The sequence below is a fragment of the Emydura macquarii genome, unplaced genomic scaffold, assembly GCF_026122565.2.
Source record: "Emydura macquarii macquarii isolate MOO-44397 ecotype Brisbane River unplaced genomic scaffold, CSIRO-AGI_Emac_v2 contig_1483, whole genome shotgun sequence".
Lineage (NCBI taxonomy): Eukaryota > Metazoa > Chordata > Testudines > Chelidae > Emydura > Emydura macquarii.
Genome location: NW_027131620.1, coordinates 14,746,546 through 14,765,726, shown reverse-complemented (window position 1 = coordinate 14,765,726; position 19,181 = coordinate 14,746,546). Strand labels below are relative to the sequence as shown.

The window sequence follows — 19,181 nt, the reverse complement described above, 5'->3', positions numbered from 1 at the left end:
TGAGATCTATGGATGAAGAACACTGTAAAAGAGCTCGGTATTATTATTATCCTATAACTGTTTAGGAAGGTGAGAATATATATCCACAAGAACTAACAGATAAAAGTTTTGGTTAGAGCTTCATTGTGTAATGTAAGAAAACAAAGTTGAATATGACCACTACTAAAGCAGGTTTCTCCGTTTTAGTCTGCACACTGTAGGCTTTATTCTGTGGTTTTTCCAAGAAAACCGAGAAGGCTTCAATAGGTATAAAACACTTCTGCAGATCAGCTCCTAGGCTCTATGGTAATTCAAGTAGTAATAATAATAACTAATAAGAGGATCTACAATGGCTTCTTGATAATTATATACGAAATTGATTTTTAAACAACTTTAGTGATATATACAATGGCAGCAGTCACCATACCCTCAGGACCTCAATTAATGTAAATTGATATAGTTCGCTGAAATCAATGTATGTACACTGATTCACACCAGCTGAGGCTCTGGCTTCCCGGGTCTAAATGCTTCACCAAGCTATTCAAAACTTCATGAAGTTGCACTCATTTACACCAGTGGGGAACTTGGCCCCTACAGAGCAGCTATGTGGTTTTTTGTTCTTCTGCAGTCCCGATTAAGAGCACACTTCCAAATGAGATCCAAAAGGCATTTGGATCTTTTCACTTCAAACTGAAAGACCCTCTCTCTATTTTGCAGCACTCTACCATAGCTGATTCTGCAGTATTAAGAGGGGTAACCAAAATACTGTTTTTATCAGCAAACCAAAAGGCCTTGACTTGAATGCTCATTAGAAAGCAGATCAGCTGAGTAAAGAAATGCCTTTATTTACTGAATACTTCAACATTCTCAGGTTCAGTCTTGTCCCGGGTGAGTTAGTGCGGGCTTTCCCATTGATGTCAGCGGGAGCTGGAAGGAAGGATAGAAAACTTTCTTTGGAAGACAAGTATCTTATAAGAGGTGATTGGATAAGACTGTTGTGATGAAGTAAAACAATTAGGGTCTCACTTTTCACCAGAAAATGAACCTCTAGCTTGATTACAGCTATTAGTAGGAGCTATTTTTCATGCATTGTGCTCATAGCGCTCTAAGAATCAAGCGGAAAACACTTTACCCATATGAATAGTCCCACTGCTTTCACTGGGGCTACTTGTGTGTGACTAAGGCTAGCATATTGTGACCCTAAAAGAGCAGTCAGATCCCCATATGCCAAGTAAGGTCTCCTGTATGGCAGCTATTTGGTATGAGGCTTTTATAGGAGGGAGTGTTGTCTAATGGTGAAAGCTGTGGCCTGGTTTTAAGAGAGTTGGGTTCTATTCCCCACTATGCCCACTGCCCTGCTGGGTCACCTTGGGCAAGTCACTGCCCCTCGCTGTGCCTCAGTTTTCCCATTTGTAAAACAAGGATGATGTGTAAAGTGCTTCGAGATCTAGTGATGAAAATCTACCCCATAAATGTTGCTACTGTTAGTAAGAGTCAATATATCGCAGTGTTCCACTAGTTTGTGTATTTTTCAGTTCTAATGGACTAGATTTCTGCAAGTAGAAACAAGTGTCTGAATCAAAAAGGTAATAAAGATGCCTGAACATCTGCTCCAGACAAGAGATCTCTCCAGGCCTTTGGGTGCTACAGATGACAAAGTACCCTCAAGCATTTTTCAAGAATCTTAATTTAAGGAGGGAGAATTTCTTATCTTCCATAGTAATTTAGAGACTGAATGCTCTTAGCACTCTTGATTAAATGAACAATATATTAATGTCCTAATTCAGCAAAACACTTAAGTACCTGCTTAAAGTTAAGCAGGTACTTACAATCTTATTGACTTCAACTGGACTACTCACATGCTTATAGTTAAACTATGCTCGAGTGCTTTGCTGAATTAGATATTAGAGGGCTGTTAATTTCATCAAGAGTAGTAGAACCATTCAAAGAGTCAGACAGGATTTGAGCATTGTATACACTTTGGGCATAAAGATCTGATGAGTTATACCAATCTGCTTTGATATTTGCACTTTTTGGGAAAAGAAGATAAAAAATAATAATCCCGCTATCTTTGTTCTGATGTGAAAATATCTCACAGCTCTAAAGTCTCTATTTTATACAGTTTCTTTAGAAGACATTTAAAATAATCCATATTCATTAGAGTTTTTAATCCATCACATACCAGAATTTAGCAGGCCTCAAATGAAGAAAACAAATGTACGGCACTTAAAAAAACAAAATCAAAACAGGTATCATGGCTGGAACTTTGGTACATTTGTTCTTTGTACTTTGGAACACCTTGTCATTATTTTACTCAATCTACTGAAACCTCAGAGCAGTTTAAGGAGCAAGTCAGACAGTGGGTGGAACTTGAAACTAATGCTTAGTGATGGGTCATCAAGGACTGTTGTCTCTAAGTGACCCAGCTAAAGTTTGTACACATTATTTTTTAACAATGCTAATGTATCTGGTGCTGCACAAACAGAGAAGTAAAAGGGAAACATAATTATTTTATTTATTATTCTTTTATTATTTATTTAAAATAATTTGTTTTTACAGTAGCACAAAGGAGCTGGATTACATCAATGTAGCTTAAACCAATTCCTTACTGAATGAAACTAAATCAATATGAGAGAAATGAGACTCCACACAGGGGTTTGCGCTACTAGAACTCAATGGTTTTAAAACACTCTGCCCACACCTTTACTTAAACCAGTACAACTCTGTGAATAGACCAGGCCTTCCAGCGCCCTAGTCTTTTCACAATTACCATGATATAAAACCTGCTGATGCAAGTTCTCCATTCAAAATAATGGGGTGCTGTATGAAAGAACAGGTAGGATTTGTAGGTATCTACTAGATAACTGAAACTTCAGAGAAAGAGACCAACTTGATATGGGCTTTAAGTTGGTTTAAGCTTAAAAGAATCAAGTTATCTTTTCAACAGAATATTTTTTAAAATATCTATTTATTATCATTTGTTTTGCCATAGCACCCAGTAACCCTGAATGAGGACTCCATTATGTTATGTGCTGTACACATAAAGAAAAAAAAAGATGATCCCTGCCACAAAGATCTTGCAACCTAAGTAAACTGTTATATAACTTCTGCAAGAGGTGATTTCCATGCCCAAGTTATCTATAAATGTGTAACAAGTTTCCCATTCCAAAGAATAATTGGACTAATAGGCATTTGAACCCAATATAGAACCCTACAAGTAGCATCTTTAAAAACAATCATTCAGTAAATCAAGGAGATGCATCTGTTCACTACCCAGAAGTCAAAAATCCCTATTAGTTCTGCAGTTTAATGAGCATGCAGAAATACGGAATTATACATGCCCCGGTGATCAGCTAAGACTGAACTGGAGTCAGTTGTCACTCGAGTGAGAGACCAGATGTGTTTACCTGGCATGATAAAAGTCTTATATTTCACTAGGTGAACTGAATGTCCTAAAGTTGCCATTGGGCAGTGCTAGAGACATTTAACGAGGTCACATTTCACTTGCATTCACTGACATTGGTAGGAGTCTTAAATTACTCCTATAAAACAACCTTCTATGTGTAAACATAGATAAGGAATACACTGTACATGTCAATCAACAAAAGGAGCTCCATTACTTGAATTGATTTGAAAGGCAGCACAGTTATCACCTTGGGGAAATATCTTTGTACCTTGACAGCAAGATAAGGATACAGTCACCCTGAACCATACAGAGCGGCTTGGATGCATTGATGGTTCAAAAGAGGTAGAGCAGCTACTGGAGCTATTGACACCGAGGGAGAGCGATCCTGCAGCCCTTGAGAGATCAACGGGAGGTCTGCCAAGGTCCATCATTTTAGACCCCAAATCAATGGGAGTTTAATCACAGGAGTGACTAAAATTTAAATATGGACTTCAGGATTGGGCCCTATAGGAGTTACCCTCCTGATTCAAACTTAGCTTTGAAAACCAAGATAAAAAATATAAAATCCAGTGTAATTTTAGTCAGTTATTGAGTTTAAGAATTCATTGTCAAAATAATAAGTAAATCGTCAGACATGCCATTTGACACCCTCTTCTCAACAGTAAAAAACATACATAGGACCTGATCTCAGAACTTTGGTCCCCTCCCAGGGCATCAATATAATCCACCTTGATACATTGCAAAAGCAGATAGACATACTTAGTATAGTCTACAAGAGCAGCAACGGTGTCAGCATTCCTTCCCAACGGATAACAGTGCCATATTCTACAGACAGGACTCTTAGCAGTTAAATGCTGCAGCACCTGCTGAGATCAATCAGAAGTTTATGAGAGACAGATTAGAGGTTAAGAATAGCTCTGTACTGAATGACCTAAATTTAATTCAGCTCCCTGGCAACCTGTGTGAAGGGAAACTCTAAAAGGGCAAGTATTTGGGGACATTTGCTACCAGAATCGTATTTGGTATTTTTTGTTTCTTTAATTCTCTCTCTGTTATTTTCTGATAACAAAAAACAGCATAAAAAACCTAAACTATACAGGAGGAAATGCCTAGTCAAGAACCAGCCCACCCTGAAATGAGACTTGGTGAAGATAATAACAACCCTTCACCCACCCACCCACCCTTCGCAGTGCGCCCTAATGGGATAACAAATCTTTTGGAGCAAGGAATCGTAAATTCCAGAGTTGAACATCCTTTACAGAAACCCCCCTGCTGCCAGCCTCTTTCCTTTCAAATCAAGAAGCTGCTAGATTGAGTTCTGCTGCCGACTGCAATTTTCCCTCATGCCAGCAGTGATAATCTTTCCTGGGTCTAGAAAAATATAACACGGATTTCATCTCGGGCCTTTGTCTGAATTTAGTCATACCCAAGCATGATGGCCTCTAGAAAGTATAGTGATAGGCAGATTAGACAGACAAACTTTAAATGAAATACAACTGCAAAATTATAGGAGAAATATTCCAGACCAGCCTGTATTGATTTTTTAGGCCAAGTTTGCTATTGCCTGTCTGAATCCTGAGGAGGATTTTTCTAGTTACTATTTCCTATGAATTGCCTTTTTTAAAAGTAGACTGATAATAATAGATGCCTACATCAGCAGGCAGTTGTGAGGCTCACTTAATTAATATATGCAAGCACTTTAAGATCCTTCGATGAAAGAAGCTAAGAAGTACACAGTATAATTATTATGTATTATTAATAAACCTCTGGCACATTAATAGGAGAAGAGAGACTTTTGTCTCCCAAAAGTTCTTAATTTTGATATGGAAGACAGAATTAAAACAAAATTGAAAAAGTAAGTAAACAAAACTAGGGAGATCTTTATTCCACAATAGATTGTACGCTCTTCTGATAGTAAAATCTAGAACTACCACCATGTAAGGCAAATTATCATGCTACTTTTTTTCAGGTGTTTGAGGAATACATAGAGTGGAAGATGACAAGGTACAAGGGGAGTTATTTTGCTTTCTGTTATTTGGGTGGGCGAACATAACTGCTCTGAAAAGTTGTAAACAGAGCTTATTAAATGCATGATCAATAAGGTTAAAAACCATACAGTGTCAGAAAAACAAAATGCTGAAAGCAATGGATGGATGCCTCCATACAAATAGGAACATTTAAAAAGTATGAGTCACTATGTTTAAACCATAAGCATGCTTCATATGAATAAGATATTTTGAGAGGTCTGAAAATACTCAGTCTGTACTGGATTCTCATGCAATTTTATAGAAGTGCTGAGCTCTCTTTTCTGGCAAATCTACCTCTGGAGTACTCATTAAACATTATGGGTAGGATCCTGCATCACTGGAGAGGAAGGATGTTCCAGTGATTAGGGTGCTAGCCAGGGACTTAGAAGATACTATGGTGATGGGAGCCATATAATGCATAAAATAGATTGCCATTTATTTCAGTGGTCATAGGATAGGGCCATATACTGCCATATTTAAATAGCTGTTTCAAGAGCCGAAACCCAAATACACCCACTTCTCTGTGTTTCCATTATTGATTTTTTTTAAAATTGTGAGTGACTATGTTACTTCAATGGAGCTATGCTGATTTACACCAGCTGAGGATCTGGCCGAGTGTATTTACAAGAAACAAATAACCCCCCAGAAATGTGGAAGATTTGTAAGCGCGTGCTTAGATTTTTGCTTATCATTATTTTAATGATCTTACAATGTTGAGAAATCTTGAGAAAACATAACATCAGAGGAAATGTGAGAACATTTCTGGAATCCAGCTTGGCAGTCACAGAAGCTTAGACTCTACAGGGTTCAGGACAGAGCTGGAGTCAGAAATGATAAAGTTTGGGAGTTTTGTAATCAGTTACCAATGAAGTCAAGCATGTATATGAGACTTCACATGTCACGAAATGTACAATGAAAGTTCTAAAGCTAATCCTATAATCTAATGCCTGGGTTTCAAAAGCCTTTGTAGAGAGACACAGACAGGTAAATCTTTGATAAATTATTCAATTTACTCTTTTAGCAGAATGATTAGTTTAAAAAATGTAGTCACAAGGTATCTTGATTATAGACACCAATATTCATATCAGTGTTATGCCTTTGAAACAGTTTCTCTAATCATTGCCAATCAGAGAGTATATTTGGCATTTATTCTATTTACATAACACAAATGACGCTTAGAAATCCAATTTATTAGTAAATGAGGGATGGCAAATGGATTCAGATAAAATAAGACTGTTTTGGACTTTTGGCTAGAAAGTGAATGTGGATCCCAATCCAAACATTAAGGTTTGAATAAGTTCATTTCATAATAAGTAGAGCTGTTTATATGCTACAAAATAGTGTTTACGAACATTCTTATTAACGCGAAATTCCTGTTTGATTTGACCATGTTCACACCACTTTGATATCTGCAAACATTTCTGCAAACAGGTTTGTATTGGAATGAATGTTTAAGGGATGGTTGCTCTTCATGTGAGATTTTTCAACTTTATATTTGTGCATGAACATGTTTGTCTGTTATTTGTTCTTTGCTGATATTTTCTCTGGTTTCATCATCCAGTCAGGGTGCAGAAACAGTAACATGTAATTTAGGTAACCCATCACATCTTCACATGGTCTGAAGAGCTAATATTTGAAGTGCAAAGTTCACTAACAATTCATAGGCTGGAGATTATTCAAACAATCTGGTAAAGACTGGCAAATGACAGACATGTACAATAATCAGTGACAGTTTGTGAATGGGAAAAAAGAGTTAATTCACAACAAATGTATTACACAATGAATCAACCAACCAGCTCTTACATCTCCAACGGTAATAGTTATTTTCCTACACTGTCTATATCAGTTCTGGCTGGGATGAGGAATCAAAGTCAACCTTTGTGTGACTGGATACAACTCCACAGACTGCTGAGTGAAACAGGCTGAACCTGAGCAACCAAATTATCAAGCCACATACAGTGCAACTGTTCAGCATCTTTCTAATTCACATGAAGGATGTTTTATCAAAATAAATGCTACAATTTGTATAGGGGGATGTTATTCCACTGATTTGCCATATGACCTTTGGCAAGCCACCTAACCTTTTGTTTCACTTTACACATGTATAAAATGAAATATGAAATATGCTATGTTTCAAGGCGTAAGCATTCAATCTTTTCAAAGCACTTTCAGAGATTTGATTGATAAGTGCAGATATTATAGTAAGAAGGAACTGTTCCAGTTAAACTCAATGGGAGTTTTACCTTCAAAAGGTTGGACCCTTGATTGATACCATGTGAGATAGGGAAATATTATGCTTTGACTATTTCTATATTAGCATTTCTTATGAGTGTATTATAGAGAAGCAAACTCAAAGGCCCTGTATAGGAATGTCTGGCTCTTCTGTGGAGTCTCTTTATGCTCCGGAGAGAAATCCCTGCATTAAGATTCAGATGACTACTGTTGAGTCATGTTGGTAGATATCTCCAGTAAGCTCCAGTCAGGTTTTAAAGTGGACAGAGAAAACTAGGACACAGGAAGACCTTGAGGGAAACCACAGGAACAGCCAAACTTGGGGAAGAAGCTTAGGCTGAGGTTTATGTTGTATTATTGTACTGAATTACCAATAAAGGGAAACCCTCAGGGAAGGAGGGAGTTTGGACACTACTTCAGAGCTGTGTGCTGCCTTAGGGACAAGACCAGGACTCAGCCCATTGACAGGGTACAAAAGTTAGAGATATCAGATACCTAGATATTTCAAATAGAAAAGACCTACTAGGTCATGTAGTAGGACTGTGCTGAAAGAGGTATGTTTCCAATCTCCCATGGTAAGAATCCAATCTTTATCCACTGAATTTACAGGAGCAAGAGATAGCAGCTTCTTTAGACAGGACTAATATTAATGTGTTAACCATACTCTTTGGCCACATTTGCCTCTTCTGCTATTGCCAGGTACCTCCATAGAATAAATCATATTGACTGTGTTTATTATAAGAACTAAATGATCAGCTGTGAACTTTCACTGACATAAATATTTTGCCATTAGTAATGACAAATAGCAATACTCTTCTAATTGTGAAAGTAGCATTGGATTATTCTGCTTTACAAGTTAGAAGAAACCTAAAGGGAACTTTGGCCACCCTGATTCAAAGGAATGGACAATAAAAAGAGTTGATAATTAGATGCCAAGTTTATTCCTAAAAACTAATGATGGGGACATCCATCCCACCAAATAAACTGAATTAAATTAAAGTTGTTGTTTTATTTATTTAAAGGAACTGATTTTCACACAGTTTAAGAATTCAATTGCACACCCCATATGGCTTGTAGCTAAAATACATGCATACACAAATCAAGAAATCATACAGTCTACTGACCGGAACTGGCAATCATTGCACGCAGTTATCTGATTTGCACTTGTAATTGCTCTAATTGCATGCAGTTTATGTGCACAACTGCATGCCTACATTATTTTAAAATCTAGCCCACAGTTCTTCTCATGAACATCAATAATAACCATCTGCAGTTATTGCTGAGAAAAAATTGGAATTTCCATCCCCCAGAAAATTCTAACATTAACAGTTTTTTTATCCCAAATTGGGATTAAAAATTGAAATTTTTTCATGGAATAGAAATTCCGAAAACATTTTATTTGGAAATGTCAAAAGGCTTCGTGTTGACCTTTTTAATCAAAATATTTTGACATCCCCAAAATCAAAAATATTTTCATTTGTTGAACTAACCCAAAATGCTTCATTTTGAGTCAGTTACACATTAAACTGCATTTTTCCATGGTGATGCATTGCCTTGTGGGAGCTGTAGTTTGGGAAGTGGGTATCTCCATTCATCTCAATGGGCCATACTCCTTTGCTGGAGCGTCATATAACTCCATGATGAACACACAGGACTTGGTCAGCAGGAAACCTGCATTACATCATCATGGGAATGAAGCCTCCTCCAGAGAGCTCAGCCCATAGGAGAGAATGCAACTGCCATAAGGCTGATAGGGAAATGCAATTTAATATTTTACTGAACTTTTCCAATACGACACATTTCAAATCAATTCAACAAAATAAAATATTCTAATTCAAATCAAATTGACCCAAAAACAAAATAATTAATTTTGATTTTCCTGATGGAAATTAAAAAAAAAAAATCAGCAAAATTGAGATTTTCCCCACAGAAAATTTTTATTGAACAGAAACTGCATTTTCTGCCAGAAAATCATTCTAATGAAAATTCTTCCAGCTCTATCTGCAGTCACTTTCACTTATGCCAAAGAGTGAAATATTCGTTCAAATACAACCCTGATGGAAATGGCATAACTCCCTTGAAGTCACCAAAGTTGTACCACGGTTGAATTTGGCTCACTGGGTGTAAGATATGCTTGCAACAAAAGGTTGTAAACTCCTCACAGCAGGAAGAGGACGTTTGGGGGTGGGGAGGGTGTCTTTCACCGCACTGAGCACTTTACTGGCTTATAACAATAAGTTAATTTAAATAAAAATCCCATTTGTATGAATGTGGCTACTTGGCTCTGGCACTAAGGTCAGGGAGGAGATTTTCAGGAAGATCAATAAATTAGAGGGGTTCCAAGCTGCTCAAGGAATGAAATCAGAGTCTGAGAACCAGCAGAGTGAGATTCTAAATGGGGCTGTTGGAAGCACAGGAGACACAGTAAAATATAGCAAACAGTGACTGGGCAAATGAGAAGATGGATAAGGAAGGGAGAAAGCTTAATGCCGTAGAGAATGAAACAACATTTAAGGGAGAGATTTTCAAAGGCACAAATGGGACTTGGTGTCTAACTGCCCTTCATGATTTGAAAATTTCGCCCTTGAATATTTTGCATTTCTATAGCACCTGTCATCTAAGGAACTCAGCATTAGCAAATAATCTTCACAATCTCCTCCTGAGACAGACATTATCATACAGATGTGAACAGAAGTCACAGAAGTTAAGTGACTTGGTTAGCAAGCAATAGAACCAAGGAGTCTTGCTTTCCATTCCCCTGCTCTACCAACTAACCACACTCCCTTTGAACAAGAGAAGCATGGGCTGCAAACATGTAGGATTCAGAGATTGCACTGACCAACACTTATGAGGAAGGTCTGGAGCAAAAGGAGAAGAGAAGGGCAGCTAGCAGTCATGCTAAGGTGTACTTTATAGATAATTTCTTTTTGCCGATACAGCTAAATGGCAGTGATTGTCTCTTAGAAGAAAGTTAAGGCTATTGTCAAACTGTTAAATTAAAATTATGGGATATGCCTACTGAGATATACTATACAAGAAAAACATCAAGAGGATTGCTAGGCATAAGACTTCACCTACTTGTTAGCCTGTTCATATTAAAGTTCTTAACTTAGACTCCAAATATGTGTAATTTTATTTTAAACCAACCACAGCTGATCCTAAAACATTTTAAAGGGGAATTGCCAAATCCATTGCATAACATACAGTAAATAAGTCTGCCTGCACTCATTTATACACTGGACTGTGATTGTAGATTATGATACCTTAAACAGAAGGGGAGAAGGTCAGCTCCCACTCCAGAAAGGAGGAGATGCTATTTGTGGGACTTAGAATAAGTCATTTATTGACTGGTGTTCATTAGCTAGTATCATGAGAGGTTTTATTAGGGTTGTGGTAACCCTAAAAGAGAGAACAAGGAGCATTCGGTGGCTACAGTTTCAAACATGTTAGATGCACAACTGTGCACCTAATTTGCTGGTACAGTTACATATGCACATCAGGTAGTTACACATACAAATAACTAATCTGATATATTTGCATATGCAGTTGCAGTAATTTCACAACCAAATTAGGCATGCAATTGTATGCTTATACCGGCAAAAAAGTGGCTTTTAATGTGAAAAGAGACTGAGTTAACAGCAGGCATGTCCAGACAGAGGACTCTAGAGAGGCAATAGGGAACATTTTTGGTGCCTGTCAACAGAAATATTGTGTTTTGATTTCAACCTTTTTTAAAAAGTCTAATTAGCTTAAATTTAAAAACAAAATGATGTTTCAAATGGAAAACCCAGAATGTTTTGTTACAAAAAATGTCAAAACAAAACATGTTGACAACTTCACTGACCCCATTTCACAAACACTTTTGCTTTTCACAAATTAGCAGTTTTCAACCCAAAAATGTCTGACCAGGGATTGTGGTTCAGAGGAAACTCTGGGAACTTTAGGTAAAGCAAGGCATTCTAGGAATGTTGCCAGGGGGAAATAAGTGGCAGAGAACACTAAAGGGAACAGGGCATATTGTTGGTTTAGGAAGAGGTTGGGAAGAGATCTAGAGATACAACTAAAGGGCTGGAAAATGTACCTGAGAAAGGGGTGATGTTTGGGGCTAGAATAACCATCAACTGGGAGGAGAGTAGGAGAGAGTGGCAGCCGCTTGTGTGTCTTCATCAAATTGCTATGGAAGAAACCTACTTGCAAGACTGTTTGTGTGCTCTGACCCAAAGGAGGTGAATCTGTGCACCAAGGGGTGAAATTTATGTTAGGTTTTTGTTTACCTTGGAAGAGGAGACATTTACTTTGGTTTGATGAAGAGCTAAATTAACCTACACAGAGGAGGGGAACAAAGGCAGTAGCCACATTGGACAAATGAAGAAAGAAAACCACAGCTACAAGCCTTCAGCAGAGCAAAACTTAAACACAGCCTTGCTTTAATGGAATGAGCTGACATATCACCTGGCAACGTGGAGAGACAGGAGATAATCAAATTATGGGAGTGCAGAGGGGAGAGCATAATATACTGCTAGCTGCTGGTAGAGAGATGGTGAATTCCTACATAAAATGTAGGATGAATGAGATGAATGAGAAACTAATGTCAAATGGGAGTGTTGGGAATTTGAAAACATTTATAACTAGTTGTATGGAGAAGCAGAATGCTACAGAAGTAGCATCTCAGGGTTTTTTTAATTATTATTTTTGTTACTATTATAATAATAGTCATAAGGAAAGAAGAGAATTTATGGAGGAACCTCTGTAATCCCAGTGTAATGCATCCTGAGATTAACAGTATAGAGCAATGGGCAGCTGAGAGAGAAAAGCTGCTGTACACATGCTAGAGACATGCGTAATACGATTACTGAATTGGAGCTGCCTGATTTCAAGGATAAATATGATATTATTGCAATAGCAAAAACATGATTGAAACAGGGAAATACATGGAAATTTAGCACACCAGAATGGAAAAATTTATACTTCTAATAAAGCAAAAGGAAAGGGCAGTATAAGGGAAGGGGAGAGGAGTGTACCTAGATGACAAAGAGGATATGGAGATTCTACTTAATATGATAATATGCCAAGAAGCTTTTTATAGTCAGGGGAACTTGGGTGATTTTCACATGGTGCTCTAGACCGGCAGAACAGTAAAACAAAAAACAGATAAAACCAGGAAGGAAAGTCTATATGAAAATCAGAGGGGTTTTGGTTTATTTTTTTCCAATGCTAATTGCTCTGATATTGATCAGAGTAAGAGTTTGTGAAAATGAAAAGAAGAAAAGACTATTTTTCTCAAGAGGGAGGAAGACTATTTCTTATAGAGTTGTTTGAAAGATCTAGATGGTCAAAGGATTTTCAGGACCTAATCTCTAGTAAATGAACCAAGTATCCTAATTAAAATGTAGCTGGTTTGTTTTGTAATGTATTTACACAGTCAATCTTGGACCAATTGCAGTCTCTGGTTTCCAGGGAAGTCCTGGTGTCTAGTTGGTTTTATGGCTTGGCAGACTGAGACGTCAAGAAAGTGAATATTGGGCAGAGGTCACTAAGTGAGTGAATGGATTAGCTGAGATTTAAACTCAGGGACCTCAACATCACCAGCAAGGATGCTAACATCTGACATACTCATGAGGATCAAGTCCTGGAAAAGCAATATTCCTATTTGACTATTGGAAGGCTGCTTTTTAGAAAACTACAAGTGAAACCTACCCTTTAGACAAAGGAAGAGCTATCTACGAAAGAATCTGCAACTCAGTTTCATCCATGTTAAATCCAAACGGAAGTGAGGGCAACTGAGGCCAATGTGGTTAAATCAGGCTATAGTGGGCAGTCCAATGTATAAGTAGAAGGCTTTTAAAAAAAAATATAAACAAACTGGTAAGGAGGATTGGGAGCTCTGTAAAAATAAGCTGATGTAAGCTACAAGGATAATCAGAGGAGGAGAAGGAAACATTGACTAAAATGACAGTGAATATTTCAGATAACAGTAAAGGATTCTGCAAGTATAGTCATAACAGTCAGAAGAAACTGATCTATTAAAGGAACAAGTAGGAATTAGAAGCAAGTGATAAAGAAAAAAACAGAAGACTTTGTTATAAAGGTTTGTTTATGGAATGGAGAGTAGTCTAAGGCTCTGACCTTGCAAACACTTATAAATGGGTTTAACTTTATGCACGTGACTAGTCCCTTTAAACACAATTGGACTAAACTGAGCTCCTTGGAACTACTCATGCAAAAAAACTTAAATACCTGCACAGGTCTTTGTAGGACCAGGGCCCAGTGCTGCAGTTGTATTACAGTATTGTGGGGGAGGAGTGTAATGTGCATGAAAGAGTGGAAGTGTTCTATATACATCTCGAGAGCACCCATCATTAGAGAACCTGGAGGAAAACAGCCCCTCTTGAGGCAGACAAAGTGTTAAGAAAAGGTAGTACGCATTTCTCAAATCTTAAAGAAAATGGCATCAACAGTTAGTGAGACATAAACTGCTGGGACTCTCTGATACCAAGTCTGCTATTTGGAGGCTCTCAGGGGGACTTGATATTAGCAAATCTAACAATATTATTCTTATTTTATTTAGGCACTAATATGCTCCGCATTGCACAAGACATTTGTTGTCCTGAGGAGGTAGCAATATAAAAGCCAATCAAAGATTCAACAAGATGTATGGAGAAACACACAGGAGATGTTAATTTAATATGTTTATTTTTAGCTCATTCATGCAGTGACACTCTCTCTCTCTCTTTAATTTAAAGAGCCCACTTCTGCCCTGATGTACCTACCTCTTCCTTTAATGGTGGGATCAGGGCAAAACTGGGCCCAACGTGTCTATCAGATTTACTGCAGAAAGTTATTATGGAGTTGTCAGGTTAAACGTTGTAGAGAAACTATTAGAATAGAAACAACAAGGAGTGACTTAGTTAGGGAGCCCAACTTGAAAACCTTAATCTGATTAGGACTTGTTCCTTATTAGTTATCACCTGAGAGACGGGGCAAAGCTGACAAAGGCAATGCATGTGGGCGTGAGGGGAAGGATCAACACTTTGTTGAAGTCAAGCATTGGCTTAGCCTTATACAAAGGGTCAGGGTGCAGAAAGTAAAATAATTGGTTGAATTATTTTTAAAATTGCTTAAACAAGAAACTGCAAGCAGCTCATCTATGTGACATATTTAACTGGAAAGAGCCTTCTACCAAGAAGCAACAAATCCAGAGACAGGAGAGAGTAATCAGAAAGGAGGAGAATTCTACTGACGCGGGAGGAGATTTGAGGTTGAGAGGAGAGAACTGGAAATAGGTTATCTAAGTATTTCAGTCTACTCCAACTGTAAATTGGGGAATGGGGAGGAGGGAAAAACAGGAGCTGCTGGTTTGCAACAGCTGAAGGACACTTTAGTGATAACTACTGGAATAGTTTACTATGGTCCCCTTTCCATGGGGAAGGTTTGAAAGCCCTGGAGAGGGCACTATGCTGGCAAAACAGAAATATTCTCATTTTAAGAGGAAATGTGAAAAGGGTGAAGGTAGCAGAAGAATTACTTGTAGGTCACCTACTCTATTAGAAGGACTTACACTGATGCAATAGCTGATGAGGTGAGGCAGTGGGTCCAGATTCAGAAAGTGCAGTCTTAAAGTGACAATAACTGGGCACAACTGTTGGCTTCCGATAATAAAGGGTCAGACTCCCAAATCCTCACTCACTCCTTTCAGTGGTCAGCTGCCCAGTGACTTCAGTCAGATTGTGGCCTGTGTCAGGACTTCAGGATTCAGCCCAATAAATATGTGGATGAGTTCTCAGGGGAAGTTATCAAAGCAAAGAGAACACTGTGCACAAGCCCAAGAGCAGTGAGTGGGAGCCACAAGCAAGGAGGCAAAGGTTTCACTGGCCCTACTGGCCTTTTTCTGCCTAATCTAATCATTAATCATACCTATTTTCCTTGCTGCAGTTAAAATGACTGGAATCTGTATTTGGGAACCACTGGAATATTTGAAGACTGACAAATGACAGCACCACTTCAATTATAATAATGAAACCCCAAAGTGGCAGCTTAGCATGGGAAGGACAATAATGCATTTGTAATTCATTCTGGATTAGGCCAAAGCCTGCAGTGCCGAATGCATTTTCTCTGAGAATTTTCTCCGAAGAAAATCCTGGAGTGTATGTATTTCACCTATGAATCACAAAAGACACTTACTTGGCAAGAACGACCCCTGCTCATATGCAATAAATCATGACCATCACCAGTCCCTAATGGATTCTGAGTCAGTGCCGCAGACAGCTAAGCCCGAGGCCTGTGTTTCAAGATTCCATAACTGTGCCAAAATATGCTTATAAATAATTAACAACTTCAGCATGTCATCCATGCCACTGGAAATAAAACAGACATTCTGTGGCTCCGTCTGTCATTAAAAAGCGATAACCAGTTCATCAAAGCAACACACCTTTCCTTTTCCCTGCTAGCATAAATCACTTATCCCACACACACTCTCTTCAAACTATCTTCCCAGAACTTTAAAGACACTTTCGTTCAGACCTGCAATACTGCAGTAGAAACAAAGCCTATTTTTTCAAAATCGGGAAAAAAACAAAACAAAACATAATCTGCTTGCTACAGGGACAAGGATCCAATTTGCATATAGAAATGTAAAGCAAGAAGATGACACTGAGAAAAATAGCTCTGCGTTCATTTTGCTTTATAGCAGTATTGTAGGAGCATTAGAAATTTCAAGTTTTCAATCCTTAATGTTCAGTCTGTTGTATTTTCTAATGCTTAATACTGCATTTCAACCTCTTTTAAGCTTTATTTTTTATCTCCACAGTTACTGAATAGCCATGTTTGTTTGCAGATGTTTCATCGCTAATGAAGATGTGCAGCTGCAAGGACATTTCACTAATGTGGAGCAGCTAATTAGCTGTCAACTATGACACTAATTTCTCAGAACTATGACTATCTCTTAAAATTATATTAAAATAGAACTGCTGAATTCAAGTGTAACAACTTCAAACCAAGCAGCACTTAGTCACGTATTACCTGCCATGGAACTTCAATAGCATTGAATAGAGGGGGAAATTAAAATGCGCTGGAAGCAGGTAAACAGATTTAAACATTGTCCTTAGTTAAGCTGAAGACTGAAAGTGCATGCGACTCCCTCTGGATGCTTATTTTTTACCTTGAAAAGTTAAGATAAGCCTTGAAAGGCAACATTTATTAGTAGCCTTCCTTGCTTGCTATTATCTAGTTAGAAATTGCCTTATGCTGAGTGATACACACTATAATATTTCTACTAGTTAAATTCAAGCTAGTAAAACTCATAGAAAACTTTATATAGATCTTTACAGTTTTGGACCAAGATTGGACATTTACTATGACAGTGCATCAAAACAAGACATAGGACAAGTAGTAAATAAACCCTAAATGCTTCTCAAAGAACTTGCCAAAGTACAGCAAAACAGCCCATGCTTTAGATCAACAAATAATCAATGAATCAGCTTTCCAACTGTAATTGTGCAGCTGTTCCAACTGGCCTCTAAGGACTGAATGGCTTCTGATGTTTATTTCCCTTTCCTCAATTCTTTCATCGACCCACAGATGATAATTAATATGAAATCCTGGCCCTGTTCTGCATGAGCAGGGTTGAATTGTGTGGGAGGCAGACTGATTCCTCAGGCCCTCCCACTCTCCCAGCCCCACACACACAAAAAAAACCTTACCCAGAAAAGCAGAAGAGACAGAGATTCCATGAAGTCCACTAGGGACTTCGCTCTTGTTAATCCAAGTTAAATGAATGGCGCCCAGACACTGGGGTGATGGGTAGCAGTCCAAAACTCTAAAGGCACATGCATCTAAGCCATGTCCCCCTGTTTGCTTATGGTAGTTGGCCATACAAGCAATATACTGAGCAGAGATCTGAGAAGTTACCTTGGCAGCTACTGAAGAGTTGGGTTTCTCCAGAAGATCCCAGAGTTTTTTCCTCTTGTCGGCGCAGCAGGTGTTATCAAATTCCTCCCCTTCCCTTTCCCTCAGAGTCTCGGCTTCTCTCTTCAGCTCCTCGTTCATCTGCTCTTTCTTCTGGTGGTACCTGGCCTGGCAGCAGGACTCCAGATAGATCTCGTCGATCCCCCAGTAGTCCAGCTCCTGGCTGAAGGACAAGGCGCACATCTCCTCCATCATGTGCAGCTTGCCCGTGCGGTAGAAGTTCAGGATGGAGGTAAATGCCCCCGGGTGCCTGTCGAAGAAATACTCGTTCTCCTCGAGGCTGTAGTCGTCGCAGATCTCCATGAGGGAGTCGTGAGCGTTGCAGTCCCTCAGCTTCCCCAGCCTGGTCCGCGGCAGCCTGTCCAGGGTCCTCCACAGCACCTCGTGCGCCAGGCCCCCCACGTTGAGCTTGACCCGGCGGGAGCAGGCCTTGCTCCGGACGATCTCCATGGGGTCGGGGGGCAAAGAGGTAGACGAGCGAGAGCCATGCTTGTTCATCCCCGCCGCCGGCATGGCTGCGCGGGGGGGGAGGCGGGGAGCTGCAGCGGGGCCGGGCTCTGGCGCTTCACCGCCGGCTCGCTTCACCTGTTCGCCTTCCCCTCCATGCCCGGGAGCTGCAAGAGAGAAGCCCAAAGCCACGGATCATTGCCCGGCCCTGCCGCTGCCATTCAGCAGGCCGAGCGAGCCGCTCCGCCTTGGCCGCTGTTCAGCCTCGTGGTGCTGAAACCAGCCAGGGCTCCTCGGCCCGAGGGAAGGGCGGGGAGAAGCCGCCCGCCAGGCACCCTGCCCCCGGGCTGTGCACCCTCGCCGGTCCCCGGACCGGAGGCGGAGCGCGTCTCCCCCCCAGCCCCGCTGGCAGGGGGCGCCAGGCGCTGTGCACGCCCCGGAGCCGGCGGGAACTCGCGGGGTCACGCGCGCCTTTTCCACTCCACTCCCGCCCCGGATAGGGGTTGCCGGGGGGCGCGAGGCGGCGCTGGCTCGGCTCTGCCTGAGCCTGGCGAGGGGCAGCCCCTGCCCGCCGGGCCTCGCACGCTGGAGATCCGGGGGAGGGATAAAACTCTTTAAGCACAGAGCCGGGCCGTTTTCCCCAGCGGAGCGCCCCCAGGCCCCATTGGCTTTAGCGGGGCTGGCGGGGGGCGGGCGATTATTCTCTGATAACCGCTGGGCTCTGCGATGCCACTGGAGAGTTACGGCCACACGCAGACAGAGACACAGACACGCGCGGAACCCGGCTGTGACACGCACAGTTCGCCCACCCCGCGCCCTCCCCTGCTGTGCACACTGTACACACACACACACACACACACACACATACACACACACACACACACTCTGCTGTGCACACTGTAGACACACACACACTCTGCTGTGCACACTACACACACCCTGCTGTGGTGGCGGCACGCGCCTTTCAGACCCACACAAGCCACGCGCACATGATGTTCACTCACTGGCTCGAAAGTCATCACAGAATCTAGGAGTTTCTTTGCTCTGAGATGGCTTCTCCCCTCCCCCTGAGGTCCCGCGGTTTTCTTTGGTTAAACATGGGGTAAGAAACCGTGAATTTAAAAAAA

The 19,181-nt window shown here is 40.3% G+C and overlaps 1 protein-coding gene across 1 annotated transcript in view; it reads right to left on the bottom strand.

The window, feature by feature from the left end:
- Nucleotides 1-18,120, bottom strand: part of KCNB1 (potassium voltage-gated channel subfamily B member 1) — a 176,099-nt gene extending 157,979 nt beyond the window's left edge. The window contains exon 1 of the mRNA XM_067554641.1: nt 17,551-18,120. Within this exon, the coding sequence (XP_067410742.1) occupies nt 17,551-18,120 (570 nt within the window). The remainder of the gene's footprint in view (nt 1-17,550) is intronic.
- Between the last annotated feature and the right edge of the window lie 1,061 nt (nt 18,121-19,181).